The sequence below is a fragment of the Girardinichthys multiradiatus genome, chromosome 5, assembly GCF_021462225.1.
Source record: "Girardinichthys multiradiatus isolate DD_20200921_A chromosome 5, DD_fGirMul_XY1, whole genome shotgun sequence".
Classification (NCBI taxonomy): domain Eukaryota; kingdom Metazoa; phylum Chordata; class Actinopteri; order Cyprinodontiformes; family Goodeidae; genus Girardinichthys; species Girardinichthys multiradiatus.
This window is the reverse complement of record NC_061798.1, coordinates 29409150-29430319: the sequence shown is the minus strand read 5'-3', so window position 1 is coordinate 29430319 and position 21170 is coordinate 29409150. Positions and strand designations below refer to the sequence as shown.

The 21170-nt window shown below is 40.2% G+C and overlaps 2 protein-coding genes across 3 annotated transcripts in view; one reads left to right on the top strand and one right to left on the bottom strand.

The window, feature by feature from the left end:
- cant1b (calcium activated nucleotidase 1b) overlaps nt 1-10672 on the top strand; it is a 10764-nt gene extending 92 nt beyond the window's left edge. Inside the window, exons 1-5 of one of the 2 annotated variants that reach the window (XM_047364670.1) lie at nt 1-45; nt 3870-4413; nt 4498-4638; nt 6323-6526; nt 8780-10672. The exon at nt 1-45 is cut by the window's left edge and continues 92 nt beyond it. In XM_047364670.1, the coding sequence (XP_047220626.1) occupies nt 3918-4413; nt 4498-4638; nt 6323-6526; nt 8780-9150 (1212 nt within the window). In that variant the 5' untranslated portion in view covers nt 1-45; nt 3870-3917 and the 3' untranslated portion in view covers nt 9151-10672. Of the gene's footprint in view, nt 46-2950; nt 3118-3869; nt 4414-4497; nt 4639-6322; nt 6527-8779 lie in introns of those variants that run through there. The other variant, XM_047364671.1, reaches the window with a different exon arrangement.
- Nucleotides 9555-20905, bottom strand: ogal (O-GlcNAcase like). Its single transcript, XM_047364669.1, has 17 exons — nt 20565-20905; nt 20379-20430; nt 20071-20168; nt 17516-17646; nt 16457-16628; nt 16266-16364; nt 16027-16166; nt 15808-15952; nt 14266-14343; nt 13924-14174; nt 13688-13853; nt 13036-13121; nt 12817-12909; nt 12661-12740; nt 12078-12198; nt 11860-11989; nt 9555-11607 (listed from the first exon to the last, which is right to left on the bottom strand). The coding sequence occupies exons 1-17, from the start codon at nt 20614-20616 to the stop codon at nt 11465-11467; spliced, it is 2037 nt and encodes a 678-aa protein (XP_047220625.1). The 5' UTR covers nt 20617-20905; the 3' UTR covers nt 9555-11464.
- Between the last annotated feature and the right edge of the window lie 265 nt (nt 20906-21170).

The window sequence follows — 21170 nt, the reverse complement described above, 5'->3', positions numbered from 1 at the left end:
ACAGGCAGCCAGACATGGCCAACCGGTGAGGAGCCTCCACATCAGGTGAGCCTCTGCGGTGAACATGGGGACCTGTGCGGGGTCAACTCTGTACGTTGATGGGCAGCTCCGTCAGTGCGGATATGGATCGGGGGGGAAATGTAACCAAGTTTATTGTGCTAGCTGATGTTAGCTTCGCGGCTAATAACTTGTCTGTAGAAGTGATGTGTTCTACTCACTATAACATAACTTTCTGTCCATGGACAACCTTGGGACACGTTCAGACACTTTCGGCTCACGATTTTATGAGCTTAGCTCTAAAACGACAAAATTCAGCCGGCACTGTCAAAGTTTAGACATTCGCTACTCTAGTTTAAAATGGAGTCGGTTTAATTCACTCTCTCATCATTCACACCCGACACTCAGGGCTAAAAGTGAAGAAAAACGGCTGGCAAAGTTTAAATAGTTCAGCATAGTTCGCAGCACAGCGGTTTGCGACATTAATTGTGAACGCTGAGGTGACGTCACGTTGTCCTGTTACGTAACGGCCCATCTGCAAAGAGGAGGTAAAAAAAATACGCCAACACACGCTTTACTATTGACGATCTTTGGGTTGATGAACCCAAAGATCGTCGAACCCTTCAGGGTCTCTCTGGACTACGGAGCCCGCGAGGGGACATGGGGGGACGCATTACTTTTGCGTTCGCTCGCAAAAGTTGTTAATCACCTTGAGAAAGCTGTGCATTTTGGAACAGCAGCACATTTGACAAACTGCTCACGAAACAAACAGCACTAATATGGCATTGGTATGGTTTATTTGTCATATGCAGGTTAACACGCATTCAACAATGCTATTAAATGCGTAGGATAAGACGAACCGTTCAAATCACGATAAAAACAAAAGTGGCGTGCAAAAAAAGTACACATCATGCAGCAGCAACAAGCAAAAAAGTGTCACAGATGTGGTTTTGTGCAGTATTTTTGTCCAGAGTTCAGCAGTTTGACAGCATGTCGACAATAACTGTCTTTAAGTCTGATTGAAGATCATTTTATTTAAGGCCGATTTCAAAATAAAACTCAATAAATCTCAAAAACCGGTCTCCCACAAAGTTTTGCGAGCGGACGCAAAGACTATTGCGTGGGGACGCAAAAGAAAAGAAAATCCCCCATGTCCCCTCGCGGGCTCCGTATCTCTGAGAGCTGGAAACACCTGAAGAAAACCAGCGAACAGAGCGAAGAAGAACTCCATGAACAATTTGGTTGTCACCTCACAAGTCACAGTCATGTTATTATGGACATTTTTGTCTTTATACTTAAAATAATAGGGATTAAAAGGGCAAAAGACTTGCCCTGGTAATGTAGTAAACAGAGTCTGACAGACTATATACAGAATTCACATATTTCCTCTGTGCAACATGGACAGCTGATGACAGAATGATGAAAATGGCCATAATTGTATGATTGGGAGGTGATAAATCAGCAATCTAATTTACAGAAGTGACTGCACCTCCTTTGCGCTTTTAAATAGAGGGTCAACATTACCTGAATGGGTGTGGAGAACCATCAGTTAGTATCTGTCCTCTCTAAAATGGGCAGATATGATCACAGAAGGCGGATATCACAAATAATTTATTTGAAAGCAAAGAAGGAGATGATATTCTAATGCTTCAAAAAATCCTTCACCTTTTAAATTTGTTGATTACATTATAAGAAGCATAGTTTTAGGTTTGCTTTCAGTATAAAACGTATAATTTCTTGTTACGTGGTAAATGTTACATAAGGAAAATGCTGTGAATGCTGTGGCTCTTTGTCTCGATGTTTGAACTTTCCCAGCATCCAAAATTCCCCTGTGGCCGATCATGCGTCCCTTGAGATTAAGTGCAGCATTGCAAGAGTTATACAATACTTAAAGGTTATAAAAGCAGGTGCTACAGTTATTGTATTGGATGGAAAAAGAAACCATTTAACTCAACCAATGTTCTAAATCTGCAGGGAAATTGAGCTCTGTGTGCCATTTTTATTGAAAGGTCTGAAATTTAAATTTGGGTCAAGCGTTAACAGAAATATTTTTTGATTCTGAAGGGATTAGTTGCCAGTGATTGGATTTTTTCTAACCTTTTACTAAACTGGTTGCAAGAATACTGCAACTTTTTATTTCTCACTTTGTTTTGCCTCTGTGTTACATCTGCGAACAGTGTTATAAGTTATACCACGGTGCCATATGGTTCAAAATGCAACAATAAAACCAAACAATAAATAAATACGTTCTCTTTCCAGGTGAGAACATACATATTTTACATGTTTAGGAGAGGAAGATCGGAGAGGAAATGCTGCGCATAAAAAGCAAAACAAAAACATTTCAGACATAATTCACAACAACAAAAAAATGCATTTTACAGTAAACAGCAGATTTTGCAGTTTTGTTGTGCTTTTAAAATGCTGTTAAATTACTTTTAATATCACTGTCTTTACTAAAATGTTGCCTTTGATTTTGTTGGGGTTTGTCTTGTCTACCTTTTATTTTCCTGTCATGAGAAGTAACGGATCTCCAGAAAGGCGAGCAAATTTAAGAGGATTCAAAGTGCAATTGTCCCACTGTCAGACTTTTATTGTGTAATTTCGTGGGAAGTATTAATTATATTTTCATAATATTTGTATTCATTTTTAATAATAAAAATTTAAATGTATTTTTACAAACACTTGAAGCACAGAAGAAGATGAATACTTTAAGAGCTCTTTGTTACCAGGTTCATTATTAAGAGTCTGAGTCCTTCTTGGTCCTGCAGGAATGGGGAGAAACTTGATATAGTGGAGGAGACCTGCTGAGATCAAGTATTCATGTGGCTAGGAGGGCTGAACGAGCGTGGACTTCTCTTAGGGATGTTTTCAGAGTAGAACGACGTGATGGCAGCAGCCTGTTCAGGACGGCGACGGAAGGGTGAACAGTTTAATTGTTTTTACTCGGTACAACAATGTCGTGTTTTGCCCTGTGGTGCAGAGTGGTGGCAGATATGGGACGTGTACTCGGTGGTGACAATGAGCTCTTTTTTTGCTTGGCCGTCCGTGTTTGGTTTAAGGAGTCGACAGGAGGAAACACGTTCAAAGAGCAGCTGAGGACGCACCTGGAAATTACGTTATGTAAGGTTATCTGTTCCAGTTAGATGGCTTCTTGGTAAACATTTCTGTGAAGCCTTTTTTATTTATACTGTAGGATATAGCCAGTAAATATAAGTGTATTTTTTTTCAGTTAAAGTTGTCTTAAAATGATTACTACTCTGCTCAGAGTGCATTTATTTAGATTTAATGGTTCAACAGACCTGAAAATCAACCATTTTCTGTAGCCATCTCAGTCCCCTGACCTAAACACTATAGAAAGGCTGTGGGGTGAGCTGAAGAGAAGAAAGTATGAGAGGGGACCCAGGACTCTGGATGATCTGGAGAGATTGTACAGAGAACAATGGTGAAAGATCCGTCTCACTGTATACTTGTAGTCCTTTTTCTCAACATAGATTTTTTTTCCCCCACTGAATAAATGTACTCAGATTCAGATTAAAGTTTGGATTTCAGTCGGAGATTATGGTGCTTCAATAGAATATTTTTAACTTCTCTTTACCAGGGGTACCAAGAAATGTGGCTGGCACAGTATTTCTCTGAAATGTTCTTGTTGAATAAAACGATCGGAGCAAAGCTTTGACAGCTGGGTTAGGGTTAGCTCAGCTCCTACTCAGGGTGCGGTCTGCTCAGCCCAACAAAGCTCTGTTGTGTTAAGGAACAATAGGAACAAGAACCCATTTTAGCAGCTTGTCCTCCCAGTGTTCATTCTTTTAGTGTTTTCCCACTGAAACCTGCATGGCCCTCTTCTAATGTTCCTCTTTGTTCCTCTTCTCCAGAGAGTGGTAGTTTTCATCCCCAGCTCCAGGGATGTGCACGACACTTCCATGAACTCCTTTGGTTTCGCCGATCGAGGCCTCCCCCTGGCCTTGGCGTCCATGACACAGGCTGCTGCCTCAGACCTGCGCTTCCATCCAAGATGGAGAGCAATAATTGTGACCACCCTGCTGGCTTTAGTGCTCATGCTGTACCTGCACCGGACAGTAGGCAGCACAAACACACCACTCAAAGAAACTTTTCAAATGCTCAGAGAGGGAGAGGAGGATGTAACATCACAAAGACTTGCTTGGCTTCTAAAGAGAGAAAAGCCTTACAATGACACATACCCGTTGAGTCCACCAGAGAGGACGGAGCGTGGCATTCGCTATCGTATAGGAGTGATTGCAGACCTGGACACGGCATCCCGAAGTTCCAAGGGTCAGACGTGGTTCAGCTACATGAAAAGAGGCTACGTGACTGTTTCAGAGAGCGCAGACAGACTGGAGGTGGAGTGGGATGCAGACACAGTCATCTTAGAGAGCAGTCTGGCTGAGAAAGGACGAGGTATGTGCTTAAAATCTTGCTTTACATATGTGCATGTTCTTGTGCATGTTCATATTAATATGTGGTGTAATGCTTTTCCTGCAGGTATGGAGCTGTCGGAGCTGGTGGCCTTCAACGGTCACCTGTACAGTGTGGATGATCGGACCGGTGTAGTGTATAGGATTGAGGGAAGCAGAGCCGTTCCCTGGGTGATACTACCTGATGGTGATGGCTCCGTGTCTAAAGGTCAGTGTTCAGGCTGTGGAACCTCAAAGATGGCCCCCCGCTTCAAATCACAAACAAGAACTTTTGCACCACTTTTAGATGTACAGTACCTTCCATCTGTATTCATACCTCTTGAACTTTTTCACATTTTGCCACATCACAATCTCACACTTCCATGTATTTGTTTGGGATTTTATGTGACAGACCAACAATCATTGCATAATTTTGAAGGGCACATGGTTTTCAAAACTTTTTACAGTTTACAGATAAAAATCTGAAGTGTGGTGTGTTCATAGTCAGCCCCGCTGAGTCAGTGGCTTTTAGAACCAGCTTTAGCTGCAGATGTACAGCTGCAAATCTTCTTGGATTTCAACTGTGCACATATAGAGACTGAAACTGTTGCTCATTCTTTGCAAAACAGGTGAAGCTCAGTCTGATTTGACGGAGAACATCTGTGAACACAGATTCGGATTTAGGTCTGGATTTGACTAGTCCATTGTATGCCTTGATTTGAACTATTCTATTGTAGCTCTAGATGTATATTTAGGGTTGTTTTCTTGCTGGAAGGTGAACTTCTGCCCAAGTCTCAAGCCTTTAAGAGCTTTTTTCACAGGAATGCCCTGTATTTAACTCCATCCATCTTCCTGTCTGCTGAAGAAAAGCATTCCCACATCATATTGCTGCCACCCCCATATTTCACAGCACTGGTGCATTCAGGGTGTAGAAGCCATTTTTGTGTTCTGCTTTGTACCCTATGTGTGCTGCTAGATGTCACATTTTGTGTTTGTAAATGATTGTATATAAGGTGGGAACATGAGGAAGGGTTGACCATCATGTCAACCCCGCTCATCGAGCACCTCAGTGGCTTCAAGGGTAGGCTCTACACAGGGTGATGCGCAGAGCCAAAGTTCAGTTTTGCTCTCTTCTTACCAGAGGACCTTCTTCTTGCTCCTCTTCCATTAAGGCCAGATATGTAGACTAATAGTTGTCCTGTCAATAGATGCTTCCACCTGAGTTGTGGGTCTCAGCAGCTCTGCCGGAGTTAACATGGGTGTCTTCGCTGCTTCTCAGAGTAATGCTGCCCTCCCCCGGCCATCTTTTTCCATTTTCATATGATGGATTGAACAGAGCTCTGTGAGATGTTCCAAGGTTGCAGTGTTGTTTTATAACATAATCCTGCTTCAAATGTCTCCACAACCTTCTCCCTGACATGCCTGCTGTGTTCCTTGGGCTTCATGATCCTGTTTGTCTGAGGTCTTCACAGAACATCTGGATTTATACTGAGATTAAATGGTAAACACAGGTGAACTCTATGTATTTTTAGATTACATCTGAAGGCAGTTGGTTGCACAGGATTTTATTTAGAGGCATCAGAGGAAGCTGAATACAAATGCACACAATATCTTTCACATTATTATTTGTTAAAACTTTTAAAACCAGGTATTTTCTTCGCACCTGACATTGTGCTCTACTTTGTGTTGGTCTGTCACATAAAACACCAAATCAGAATCAGAATGTATGTTTTTGGACATACAAGGAATTTGTTTTGGCATAGTTGGTGCAATACAGTACAAATTAAACAGTATAAACATATCTACAAAGCATTATATTGAAGTCTGTGCTTGAAATGAAAGGTTTAAGAACTACAAATAGTTTTCCACAGTATTGTTTTTGGTTTTATTTAATGTTTTTATTTCGTGTGCAGGATTCAAGGCGGAGTGGCTGGCAGTGAAGGATGAGCATCTGTTTGTTGGAGGTCTGGGGAAGGAGTGGACGACGACGTCTGGGGAGTTTGTCAACAACAACCCAGAGTGGGTGAAAGTGATTGACCGCAAGGGCGGTGTGGCGCATGAAAACTGGGTGCCTTATTACAATGCCCTGCGGAAAGCTGCAGGCATCAAACCACCAGGTGCAAAACAACAGTTTGTTTTTTATTTAATGTCCCTCTTCAAAGTGTCTGTTTTTATTTTATTTATTTAAGTCACAGAGAAGCTCTGTTAATACCAAACCTCAGTTCGTTTATGTTGCAGTGTATTGTTATGTTTATGTCTGTACTATATTTAGGGCCTGATCTTCAAAGATCCCAAATAGCGCGTGCTAATTTGCGTGTACTATAAATAAATTGCAGGTGCAATAAGTGGGCGTGTTGCGTGCGATTTTCAAAAATTGCAAGGTGCAAAACAGGTGCAGACCGCCCTATTTAAATGAGGAAACTGCGTGTGCTACTTGCTGGAATAATTTTTCTTTTCCATTGATTTTACTACATTTGGTTTATTTTGCCAATATGTTTGATTGTTTAAATTGTTTTTCGGTGACACAAAATAATTTTTTACTGCATAAACAAAACCCTCCCCTGGCATATGTTCACATTTAAACAACATAATCAAATCAATCCAGCTCCGATTGCCCTGCAATGACATAACATTACTGTCAATAAAGCAATGTGTTTTGTTTAGTGACCAGGTTAAACATACAGTCTTTGTCACCACATGGAAAAGCTGCCTTAAAATTGTGATTTTTCACCTGCTAACAAGTGATTTTAGCAACCAGTTTGGAAATAAGGGATTTAATCTGCCTTATAATGTCTAGTTCTTTAATATTAATTGTATTATTAACATCAAAGCACAGTGGGTCTCTTGCATGATGTGCAATTAAAGGCTGATTACTTGATCAGGTTTGTGTGCGTTCAGCAGATTATCACTGACAGCGATGTTACGCTAGAATGATAATGAATGAAGTGTTGCAAGGAGTTTTACCACAGGAGAAATATCATGGTTTCTGTTTGTGATTGGCTCCAAACCAGAGCTTATATAATCCTACATAGAATCCTCTATTCTCATTTATTTCTAATATTTTTATGCCTGGCCAAAGTGACAGCAGACATTGTTGAGTCCCAGTTAGCACCTGCTTTTCAAACCTGCTAAATCCACATGCAAAAATTGCGCCCGCAAACCGTTTCAGGCTTTAAAAATCACGTTGCGGGTGGTAAGAGATCACATTTGCATATCCTCCTCCCATGAATTTATGCGTTTGGGTCATTATCATATGTTTTGCGTATTCATGAAGACAAACACGCAAAAAAGTTTGCATCCGTAGTTTTGCTGTTTTTGCACACGCAATCCGATTGCCGCCTCATTTGTAGATCAACTTTGCTGACGCAAAGAGGTTTGCGTGCGGTTTTCTACACGCAAACCTTTTGAAGAGCAGGCCCATACTACTTTATGCTTGACTCATATTCTGTTCTGTCAGCTTTCATTATAGGTGTGCATCCTAATCTTAATCGCATACATAGTTTTACTAGATTTGTATATGTTTAAAACAAGAAAGTCATTGAAGAAGAGGATAATCTTTTTAATGAGCCACATTTATGATACAGGTTGAGAGCTTTGGTTTAATTAATTGAGGAAATGTTTCCCACTCAAAGTGGAGGTTCACTTCTTACTAAAGGTAACCTTAATGAGGGCATATCTATAGGCTTTGGTAGCAGCTTTTATAGAGTTAAAAAAGATAGTTTTTTTTTAAACTGCTTTTGTCATATAAATTAACAGTTATTTGCAAGTAGATGCATTTAGTATGAAATGTAAATGTCTGCTTCTAAAGCTCTAAGGGCTCAGTTCCCCCTCATCAAGCTTGGAAAAAGAACAATGACCCATTCATTGGATTTAGGTGGTCACCAGGATCAGAGCTGTGAACAACTTGTGCAATGCTGAATTTATAGCCAAGGCCACTATGAAGCTTGATTAAACAGGAACCAGTTTGTGATCAAAGCTGCTGCACCACCTGTTAATTTATGTTTAAATTAAACATCTTATAACGTATTAAAACGGTTTATTGTGGCAAAATATCAGTATTTATAAAGTACAATTTTTTTGATGCTTTCATTGTTTTTATCTGTGATATGAAATGTAAAAACGTATTCTTAGAATAAGGATAAGGCCCTCTGAATTCAGCATAATTATTGAAGCTGGGAAGGTTACTGTTTTAAGGATCTGAATCACGTTTCTGTCAGTTTTGTGACTGGAAACAAGTGTCTTACTCCACATTCAACATGGACAGAAGGCAAAGTTTTGTCAGTTCAAGCAGTTTAGTGCTTCAGACAGTTATACATCAATGGGATAAAGAGTAAATCCGTAATGACTCATATTCTCTTTCTGTCCCATAGGTTACCTCATTCATGAATCAGCAGCTTGGAGCGAGCGTCTCCAGGGGTGGTTCTTCCTACCTCGCCGTGCCAGCCACGAGCAGTACGACGAGATGGCTGACGAGCGTCGAGCCACCAACCTCCTCCTGTCTTGCTCCGCAGACTTCATACATTTGTCCACGCAGCGCGTCGGACCATTAAACCCCACCCACGGCTTCTCCTCATTTAAATTTGTCCCTGACACCGATGACCAGGTCATCCTGGCTTTGAAGTCAGAGGAGGATGCAGGCCGGACCGCCACGTACATCATTGCTTTTACACTGGACGGACGGCTGCTGATGCCTGAGACGAAGGTCGGAGATGTGAAGTATGAAGGGCTGGAGTTTATTTGAAAGGGGCAGGGTGAAAGTTTCATATAGATTCTTTAATTAGTAAAGGAGAAGAATTCGGTGGTCAAATCCTTTCAGATTAATATCAGGATAACAACCAGTGTAACACGTTTTATACTGAAAAGTCACATCTGAACGGTGAACAGAAGAGCTGAGAACGCCTTAGATCTGTCTCCAGTCAGCAAACACAGAGCATTATTTTTACAGTCAAACCTAGGTCATATCAGTGCTGCTAGACATTTCTTTGTTAATTTTGAGGGATTAGCTTTTAGTCTACAACAAAAACGGCAAAGCAGTAAAATACTTTTCATGAAATAAGTAAAAAAAAATATGCACCAAACATTATACCAAAATATCAAACTTTTAGACGGTTATGAAGCCATATAAAAACAACAGGTAACAGGTGGTTACAGGACCAGTTTTCTAGTGTTTTTATTCTTCACTACTGATGATGACGAGCACATTAGCATGGAGGATATAATTTTAGTTTAAAAAAAAATTATTTAATAGCTTAGTACCCTTTTCTTTATATCAGTGCACTTATTTGTTTTCTTTTTAAAATATCTTCAGCTTTCATTTATGGATGCATTCTTAAAATGATTTTACCAATAAGGTCCATGCAGGGAGTTCAGATGTAGATATTGAACTCCTGGCCATAACATAAACTAGACAATATTTGTTTCAGCCTCGTGAACAGACTTGTGAAGCCCTGAAAGACAAGTGAGAAAAAAAAACTAAAGTATTTGTAAGTTATTCTTTTTTTTTTCGGTTCTACCAAACAAGTGAGAAAAAAAGTTTTCAGAAGCTTATTTTTTTGTTTGTTCTTGTAATACTTGGCTCTGCCACTAGAATAAAACCACCAGCCTTCACTAACAACTGTATTATTCAAATGGATAGTCAACGGGCTGGTTTCCAAGAACCAGTGTCCCCTCTTCTAAATGAGATTGTTGTAAAGTAAAATAAAATACAGTATTATCACAAACAGTGTATTTGGTTGCCATGCTGTGTTGTTATCATACCAAGATTGTATAATCATGTGAGATATAGAATTAACTACAGCGTTGATCAAGAATATATGTTGGACAAATGACCATTGGCCCCCAGGACTGCTCTTTCTGGGAACCCATGAACTGTAGCCTCTGAATTTCTTTTTCTCACTTGCCTTTCAGGGCATGTAGATGCCTCCAAGTAGACTGGAGACAGATTGGTAGATACCTCTCCTGTTTCTCAGAAAGTGAAATCGGCTAATTGTTTTCATGACACCCCCATGTTTTGAGGAATTCAGACTTAGAAGCTGTTTGTGTTATTATGTTGTCAGTCAACCTCACCAGAACAATTATTTCCAATATGCCTCTTCCAATATGTTTCCAGTTTTCTTTGAAGCCTTTTTTCAGTCAGAAGTTTATATAATCATCATGGGCAGGAATGTCAAACATTTTGGGCTTTTAATGCTGCATTTGAACCGTAGAGTTAATTTGTATTGGTTGGTTTCCTGGCACTGGGAAATAAAATTTTTTACATTCCATTTTCAGTGTTTGATATGTGTAAGTTTGCTTTTTATTTCACAGTACACTTTGCATTTGATGACTTCTTTTTTTGCAATTGAAAATTTGTACATCAGCACGTTTTTTTCTAAATCAGGGATTTTATTTTGAAAAGCAGCGCGAACACAGGCAGAGTGGATCTCTTTACGTGCAGCGCCTCTTAGCTGATCACTCAGGGTTAACGATTCAACAAATGGAAAAGTGTCCTTAATCTGAAGCTCACTCCTGTCTCTGTTTTACTGCTGAGGAAAAACTAAGCCTCGTCATTTAATCGATGCAATGACTTCAGAGATCACTGCTGATTGGAGCAGACACATTACATCTATTGAGGCACCATGAAGCACGGTTACTCTGCATGAGGCAGGATGTTTGTCGTTGCTGTTCTTGCACATCAGCTGCAGCTATTAGCAAGTTATTTGTTCAATGTTGAATCATGTGTTATGCTTTTAAAGCCAGAGAACAAAGAAAAATCTTTTTAATCAAAGATTAATCCTTAATATACTCCCTTTGTATTGTCTAATAGATAAAAATAAAAGCTGTCATTCGTTTAAATTGTCTTGCTGATGTCACCTTGATAAACGTCCCACAAATTTAAATAAACTCAATGCTGAGGGTTTAAATGTGTGTGGTGGCTCCCAATTTTGTGAAATGAAATATTCCTTACAGAGTTAAGCTTACAAAATCAATTCTGATTACAAGACTACAAGAAGAATGAATTGAGTCAAACTGACAAACATAATAAAACAGTTTTCCAACATCCAAAACACTTTATGCTACTGGAACTGTGTTGCCATGACGACGATATCCTGAGGAAGACTCTTGTCCATGGGAATGTGTTCGAAGGAGCCGAGTTTAGAGTAAAAGTCGAGCATCCTCCTGTTGCTCTGCCTCAGGTCACAGAAAACTCCTCTGGAGCCTGAAAGTCAAGCAGAGTCTGTCCTTGCTCAAGTCCACCAGTGGTAAATAACAATAATACTTTCAATATAACTATTTTCATAAAAAGTAAACTTTCAGGCAGCTCTAGTTTTAAAGATAAGGAAGAAAATCAGGACTGCTTCAATTTAAAGCTGCAGGAATGGAGCTGAGCAGCACCTCCTTGTGGTAAACCATTAAACCCAAACGTTTAGAGTCTTACTGAGCTGCATTCAGACCTTCTAATTGGACTTACCACTGTTCCTGATGGAGGACAACAGCTGAGTGATCATACGCTTGACCGGGGATGGATCAGTGACGCGAGGGAGTACTTGGGCAACAACCAGGGAGGGGAAATCCTTTAACAAGGTGTCACTTCCTGGCCTCTGGAACCACAATACAACATTCAGTCAAGTCACAATTCATTCATTGTCACCATATAGAAAGTTAAACTGAGAGCTTAGTTTTGATCACCTGATCCATGCCTGCAGCTTGTTTGGCATCAGTAAGTCCCAGTGCATATCCACAAACCCCAATGTCATCCTCAACAACAAGAGCACAATGTGGAGAGGGGGCGATTTCACCCGACGACAGGCTGCAGAGGGCCAGAGAGAGCACACTAAGACGTAGCTCACAGGAGAAGAAGAAATATTTACGGTATAGGAACTCAGTGAGGTCTGGTCGAGTGGTCAAATTTATTTATAAAGTTTCTTAAAGGGCAATTATCATATGTTGGAGCTGAAATATCTAAAAGTCTTGAAAGTATAAAACAATGTAAATACTATTGTTTTTAGAACCAGAAAAGTAATAAAGTATTAAGTAAAACAAAAAAAACTTTCCCCATGCTAGAACCTTTTCAGCCACACCCGTCAAACAGAAACTATTACCATATTAAAAAAGATGAACCCAAACAGCCCGCTGCATGGTTACCTTTCCCAGGTCCCTTCTAATTTACTATCTTTCTCACCCTCAGGAAGTTTGCATCAGAGGCCAAGGAAGAAGTTGAATTACCGTACAATAAAATAGGAAGTTTGTGGCTACTTACAAACTTTCTTACCTGTCACTGATAAGTTTAGGCTGCAGGGGGATTTGACCCTCTCCTCTCTGCAACTCCTTAAAAATCTTCTGCACCTCAGCCTGACAAAGAAAACATTTTAATGCAAAGTTCTATTTTTAATTACTAACCAAACAGTGACCCACTGATGAGTCTCACCTTGTCCTCGGTGCAGTAAGAACGTATGCAGTAAACTGCAGTCATGGGAGGGTGTTTGAACAGGTCCCTATTTCCATGTCCTGGTAGCATCCTCTGTAAAAACAAATACAAGCCTATTTAACTTTAAAGTTTGTCCAACTACGATTTCCCTGTTTACTACAGGTCTTAAGCTATTACCCAATATTATTTTGGAAGAAGTCACCACCCTGGCTTAGTTACCTGAAACTCTCCAGAGAGGCCTCCCCGAAAGTCCCAAGGTTCAGGATCATCATTCATTATCTGAGCTGAGGGTTGATCCTGGCTTCCTGTGAAAATATATACACAATATAACTGCCAAAGGTACCAAAAGCTGGTTCAGTGATCATGGAGTTACTGATTGATTGGTCAGCAAACTGGCCTGTCCTGAATCCCATAGAAAACCTATGGAGGATTGTGAAGAAGATTGTGAAGAAGATGAGAGACACCATACCCAACAATACAAATGACCAGAAGGCCGCAGTCAAAGCAACCTGGGCTTCCACTACATCCCAGGCTGATCGCCTCCATGCCACGCCACATTGATGCAGTAATTCATTCAAAATATAATGCAGAGTACATCGAGATACTTTTCATTTCTGCATCAAATCCTTCTTCAATTGGTCTTATGTAATATTTAAAAATTCACGGAAACTTAATTTTGAATGTTCAAAATTAACAAAAATAAACATGTAATAAAACTACAGAATATGAGTTTGAGTTTTTTAATGGAATTAGTGAAATAAATTCCTATTTTGACTACATAAAACTTTATATAATATATATTATATACATTTTAATTTTTCAAATGCATTTCGCATGCTGATTTTTCTTCCTGTAGGGAAAGTTCTCCCACCGAGTGTTTTAACGTAGGTTCGTGCCAGTCCGACCCCACTCTTGATGTCACAGATGTAGTTGTACAGATCGTACAGAACGCTGCGGTTCGGGGCGTTCGACAGACGGCTGAACATCTGCACCACTGCTTCACACATGCCGTCAAACTTTCCTGCCCGACCGCACCACTGAAAGTAAAAAGTAACTACGCTTCAGAAAAGTATAATGCTTTTAGGAAGTATTTGAAATGAACCCCACCTCTTCCGTCTGTGCTGCAGCATCCTGACAGTGGTTTTTGAGCCAGTCCAGCTCCTCCAACATGATTCTGGCCGTGGCCCCGTGCTCGTACGGCAGGTAGAAGAGGTTAGAGAGCAGATTCAGGTCATCCATAGTCAGAGGTTCGGCTGTATACAGTGGGTTCTCTCCTGGTCCGGGAACATAGGGACTTTCACCCACATCTGTCTGCATGGGCTCCTCATCTGACAACTCTTTTTTGAGGCGACAAGCACCTACAGGCATGCAAACAGCTTTAAAAAGTTTCCTGTCTCATTCCTTTTTCTGCATTTTGAGTTAATGTAAGTAACTCTGGCGGCACTTTACCTCCCGGCTGATCTGTGCTCATGAACTCCTGCAGCCAGTCTGAGAGGGCCAGGGTCAGCGCCTCCTGAGGGCTGTAACCTAGTGTTAGAGGTCAGAAACAGTGAGGGGTGCTGGACTTCTGAGGGTCAAACTACCCTCATATAACTTGCACAAAAAGTACTTATTTGTAAATCTGACTGGGAAATTACAGCTCATTCAAAATATGATTTTGAATTAAATCAGAATTTATGTAACATTTTCTATCTTTCTTTATAAGTTCTGGGTTTATGTAACTATACTTAAAGTCTTGTGATGATCTCAAGCTTAGAGGTTTGATGACATAGTTAGTTGCTTTTAATACTGTTTATACTGTTAATACCTTGACTGCAGTGAAGTAGCCCCACAGTGTGTTAGTACTTCTGTGAAACACTTCAGGCTATGCTCCAACAGCCTAGTATCAAAAGAGCTGGTTTTCAGGGCAGTAATAATATTTAGATTTGAACTGGATTGTCAGATTTGAACTTGTTCCAGAGGTTTTCAAGTAGTTTTTATGTGCTTTTTGCTCCAAAGTCATCTAATTTTTGTTATTTTCCAATCTGACTATGAATGTGGTGGTTGTTTATAGTATTGTCTAAAGACTAATGCTTGTCTCTCATTTAGCATTTTGAGACTTGGCATCATAGGTAACACTAAAATGCTAATTTTATTCTTATAATTTAACTACTCCTCTGAAACATTCAGAGTTTCCAAAGCCAGAAGCATAGTAGTCCCACACCATGACACAACCTCTACTGTGTCCATTTAAGACTTTTGTTTGTACCCTCAAAGACTGATAAACTACTTTGTTTAAGAGATCTACTAACTAGTGCTCAAACTAGACAACATTAGCTCCAAAATGTTAATACAGTGGCTTTATATTGAAATGAAAATTTAAATCTATCCTTTTCTTCCACTTCACAATTATTTTCTACTTTGTTCTGGTCAGTTGCATAAAATCCCATTAAAATATAACAATTCTATGATGAAATCTGAAAAAGTCCCACAGCATGATGTAATCTTTACCATCGTTCGCTGTAGGTGGCGAGGTTTTAATCATGAACTTACATTTCTAACCTCTAAACAAAAACTTGTTGAAAGAGGGACTTCAGGTTACTCCATTTGGGTTTTCAAATAATTATGCTTTAGGTGAGGGTAATTTCTGAAACTCGTAACCGCCTACAAATGCTTTACACTTTATATTTGAAGGTGAACAGAAATATCCACTTTCTTTTGATACCATAAACCAGGAGTATCCACCTCCAGTCCTGGAGAGACACTGTCCTGCTACCTTTAGATGCATCCCTGTACCACCACGACTCAACCAAATATACCTGAGTTATCTCCTCAGCATGTTCTGCAGAGGCCAGATAATGAGACTCAGGTGTGTTGGAACATGGATGCATCTTAAAGTTGTCAGACTGTGGCTCTTGAGGACTGGATTTAGACCCCTGCAATAAAACCATAATTCATTGTTTGAGAGAAATAAATATATCAGTCAAATATGAGAAGAAAAACAGAACTCACCCATGTCCAAATCTCTTCTTCCTTCAGCAGCTGAAGATTTACACCATGTTGCCAAAGTGTGGATAGCCACGAAGTTTAGATAAAACTCACAGTTGGGGTTTGTGAGCACTCCTCTGAGTTTAGGAATCAGCTCAGTGGGTCGATCCTATATGACGAGAGAGGTGCAGCAATCACAAATGAGCTCATAAAGACAGCAGAGCTGATTCTGTTGCTAAATACCTTATATGGTCCCAGGAAAAGCCTTTGAGGGTCATAATCATTGGCGTGAATATTGTCCCAGATGACTGGTGCCCTCTTCAGGACAGTCGTCACCTCCTCTATGGATTCAACTGAGATTTTGTGGGATACCACTTTTGGACCTGAATAACAGTAGCAAAAAAAAGCTGAATAGATGGACCACATCTCTGACTGGCTGTAGTACATAGAAAAACACTGGAATAAACTGAAGGTAACCTTACCGGTCCACAGTATGTCGATACCAGGCAGGAGCCTTTCCCCCACGGTCTGCAAATATGAGGACTGGGACACATTGGGGGTGCAGAAAGCAGCACAATAGTCTGTAGATACACGACAAATCAGAAGCAAGTGTTAAAAACATGACATTTAAACATTACCATCTTCCACGTTGCGATTTGCATGAGCTTCTGACCTGTTGGGCAAAAAAGGAAAGTCTTTGCGTCTCCCAAGTGCTGGTACACCTCGTTGGTGATGGCCACCTGGGCGTGGGCGAAGGAGCTGAAGGCCTCCTTGTCAGCTGGACACATCTCCCTCTCGATGTCGTCAAAGAGCAGAGAGAAAGACCTGCAGCCAAACTGCCTTACCTGAAATATAACTGCTGTTTTAACATGCTGGGTTGCTCAGTAAACTAATTACATTTAAATGTTAGATAACTTTGACTGCTTGTGATTATCCTAGAAACAGGTGACTGCATTGTGAATTAACCCTTTACTGTCCGTACTGATTTACAATTTGATAAAAAAATGGGTTTTTTGCTGTCAAGCAGACAATTTAACTAGAGTTTTAATATGAATATAGCAAATACATCAATAAATGAAATCAATATAATTAGCTATTTAGTATGCAATGAAATTAGGCACAACTTCGACCACTAGATGGTGGCAGAGGTCTTACAATACAATCATGGTATGTGTTTAGGAGGCATGAGTGGAAACACGCAGGACCTCAGGAAGAGCTTTGGGAGTCTACAAGGAGTTAAACCTGTTAAACCAGGGCCTTCTAAAAGTATTCATACCCTATGAACTTAACTACATGTAGTCACGTAACAACAACCTTCAATGTATGTTTTTAACGGTTTCAAGTGACAGACCATCATAAAGTAGAGCATAACTAAAAAGTGTGGGGAAATGATAACTATTTTTAAAGCTTAGACAAAAAAAAAATCTGAAGAGTATGACCTGGACTCATATTCCACCCCCTGATTCACTAGGAGCGCCTTTCGTTGCTGTGAGAATCTTATAACTTTGATTCCCAATGATATTCATTAGTTTCATTTGCAACTTGTGAACAATGTGAAAAACTTTGAGAGGTGTGAATAATTTTTGCTCTGTAAAATCAACTGTTTCAGCTTTAACTGCCCATGGTTTTATTCCAACTCATAAAATAAATCCTCAGGGAGCTATAAAGCTACATACAGTCCGAGGTTTAATCTCCCCTGCTCCACCCTCCACCTTGGGTTTCAGAGTCCTACCTGATCCAGCTTCCTCTTCAGGGAAGCTACCTCTTTGGGGTTGGAGAAGGTGATGTCCAGACCAGGAGAGATTGCATAGATGAACTCAACCTGATTATTTTCAGCTGCTGAAATCAGGGCAACCAGTTGCTCTAGGAGAAAGGTAAAGGGACAAAGATGGAGGCAAGTCAACCGATTTGCCTTGACAGTTTTTAACAGAAATTAGCTACATGTACATTTGCGACAGTGTACCAAGATGAGATCAGGAAACAAGATCTGCCAGATTAAGCATTTCTGAATGAGAGATAAAACATAATGAGGTAGTAAAACCTGAAGGATTATCCCTAGATAGTTGATAGTTTTAGTGGGTTAAACATCAAAATGTTGTAAACGCCCTTTAGTCTGATAACATCACTGATAACATGCAGAGAAAAGGTAAAAAACACAAGGGCTCCTGACAAGGTGAGATACGTCAGCTGTGTTGTTCTGTGTGTTTCTCTGCCAAGTTGAGTTTTGGACTAGTGTTATAAGCTTACACTCAACTTATCCCCTGCTTCAAGTTAGTGGGATCCTTTTTTTTCTTTTGCTTTAAAACCAAAACAGGTTCCCCTACAATGGGCTGGTGTTTGGTTCATTGAGTTAAATCCACTAACCTTCAGCTCAGCAGAATGAACACAATAGCAGGAATCAGAGACCATGAACACAATAAAGCTGCACGACCCTTGCTGTTGGTTTTTAAAATCATACTGATTTTTTTCCACCGAAGGATCTAAATGGGCTCGTCCTGGTTTACTTGAAGAAACATCTACACAAACATTCCCCAGCAAATGTGTTTAGATCAACAAAAAATATGTCACACAAAGTAAAAACAGGGTAATAATATGTGTTCGGACTAGTATCCTCCACACAGAAGCATTATCTCACACAAAAAAACTAAACATTAAACCTTTGAGTACATTTATTTAGTGGCAAACAAACTCAGGGTCAGAAGCACTTGTTTTCGACAAAATCACCATTAGTGTGTTACTTCTGCTGTCACTACTTTGTACAACTTCAAGGATAACGTAATCTCCTCCTGTAACATTTCACGAGCATACAGAAAGAGAGATCTTTGACCGTTCCTCTCTCTGCATCACCCCAAGTCAGGGATCCTCTCTTGTACCCTCTTCTGTTCACTCCACAGTATTTCCTGGAGGATTCAGGTCTGCAGACTGGCCCATGGAAGATGGCTAATTTTTGTATCTGATGTATCATTTCGCTGTTGATTTGACCATATATTTTGGATCACTATCCTGTTGAAAGGCCAAGTGGTGTCCCATTTTCAGCCAATTGTCAGAGGCAAACAGATTTTTAAATAAAAAGCACAAATTTCCACTTAAAGTCCCAGTGGTGTTTGGTAAACGTCACATATTTATGGTAGGACAGAAAGGGCTTTATGCCAGGCTTTCTCTCACGTAGCTTTGGAGGTTTCTTCGCTCACTGACCACCCTAATCCCAGTATGTGCTTGTAAAGATTAAAAACTTTAATTATTGCTCTGACTGTAAACACGGGCACATTTAGAGGCCAGCTATTATCTTGTAGGCTTTTTCCTGACTTGAAGATCAATGCACTCTAACAACATCTTCTCTTGTCATGTCTTTCCCATTTTGAAGAGTGACAGAGAAATGATTCAAATGTAGGAAGTTATGGATATATAATTCAGAGTTCCTTAACACTAAAACATTCATAAAAATGGCAGCAATTGTGGCACGGGTGAACAATATATATATATTTTTTTCCATCTGGAGTTTTAAATTAGTTTTTAATCACTTCTTAGATGTTGGCTTTTATTAAAATATATATCCATTTTTTTTATTCTGTTGTGGTGCTCTGGTTTGCTTTGATTCATGTTTTATTTCACAACTGTGTGAAATAAACTATGAATTAAAATTTGCTTTAAAAATAAATTGACATCTTTCGCATTTGGTGATGCAATATTTACACAGGAAGTTCCCAAAATTGCTTATACAAATATGACAGTTTGTTTTTTCCTAGAAAAACTATCTGGGCTTGCAACGGACAAAATATGGGGACCTTTAAGTCTGACAAATGCTTTCATCAAGGTGCACAATGATGTGTTTTTTGCTATGTCTTTAAAAATATTTTCAGTCAAAAACCGCAATACTGAATAACTACCTTTTTTGTTTTTACAACTCTACATCCACAAAATCAAAAGACAGTCAGAGCTAAAGAGGGTTAAACGGTGATTTTATTCCACGCTGCACGGTGGTGCAGTGATTAACACTGTTTTGTTGCAACCGGGTTTTAATCCCTGACTGGGCTCTGTCAGCGTTGAGTTTGCATGTTCTCCCCCTGCATGCATAGGTTCTCTGTGCGTTTTCCTTCTTTCTCCCAAGGAACCAAAAACATGACAGCTGGGTTAACTGGTCTCTCTAAATTGCCCTTAGGTGTGAATGTGTGCGCCTGGTTGTTTGTCCTGGGTGTCTCTGTGTTGCCCTGTGATGGACATGGCGACCTGTCCAGGGTGTACCCTGCCTCTAACCCAATGACCACACAAAGAATAGATGAGACTGACCTGCCTCCTCAGGAGAATATAACTCTCTCCAGTACATCCTGTGTTTGTAGTCATCCTTGGGAGCGTACAGGTACGTGTTCAGACCCCACTTCTGCTCCCTGGGAAAAACAAGCGTTATGTGATTAAATTTAGCAGATGGCTCAGTAGACATGGTGAAGCGTACGCTGTTGCCTCTGCAGTGGCACAAAAACAGTATGCCTTGCAACAAATGTGTAATAAATGCACTGCTCTACATTTCACTATAGAACAGAACAATTCGTAATTTATCCCTTAATAGCTTATTCCCTCAGCAGTTTAAGGACACTCACCTTTTAAAGAGCTCTGTTCTTTGCTCCATGGTCCATGGTCGCCCATAAAACCCTAAATCCAACAAATTTCAAATTTAAATCCACATTACGAAATAACTATCAGATGAGCTAAGAGGGGTCTAAATGTACATCTATTAGTCCGATGTATACGTCCGAGGAGGCTGACATATACCAGGACTATCTCACCTTCCACCACCCCACTGATGAAGTGTCTCTTGTCCCTGCCAGGTGTGGACATGTCCTCAGTGTAACACAAAGCGTCGTCGCCTCTTGTCCAGCCGGAGCCTTAGCAATGTTCAAACGGAAATGGCATGGCTCTGCACCAACCTTTGCTTTCATTCACTGGTTTATGACCCTGTCTTATCGCAGGATGAGTAAACACACCTGGTCTACCCAGCTGTAAGGTTGATCTACACCCGGTCTGAACGCCAACTCTTCTCTGCTGTTGCTCTTCCTCTTCACGGCAGGTGGGCGTCTTCAGAGACAGCTGTTATACTCCCCTCAGTCAACCGTCGGGTGAGCCGGCCATTAGTGATGACGTCACGGAGTGGGAGGGGTTTCCTCTGAAGTACTGTCCAAGAGGGAAGTAGCCAAAAACTGTACTGAAGTCCGAACATTACTTCAATATAGTTTTACTCAAGAATAAAAAGGCATCCAAAAAGATACTCAAGTAAAATGTATTTGGTTTAGTATGTTTACCAAATACTTGCGATGATCTGATTTAATTTCTCAAAATGACAAATAAAAATGAATGTCAGTCAGACAGACAAAAAGTTATGTGCAAATTCAGAT

Bases quoted from the DNA above. Each gene is read 5' to 3' on its own strand.
- ogal (XM_047364669.1), bottom strand. From the start codon at position 20,616: ATGTCCACACCTGGCAGGGACAAGAGACACTTCATCAGTGGGGTGGTG. The intron at 16,365-16,456 runs GTCAGAAGCTCA...GTGTATCTACAG, and splicing joins TTTCCTTTTTTGCCCAACAG to ACTATTGTGCTGCTTTCTGC. The intron at 14,344-15,807 runs GTGAGTTCTGTT...CTCTAACACTAG, and splicing joins AAGAAGAGATTTGGACATGG to GTTACAGCCCTCAGGAGGCG.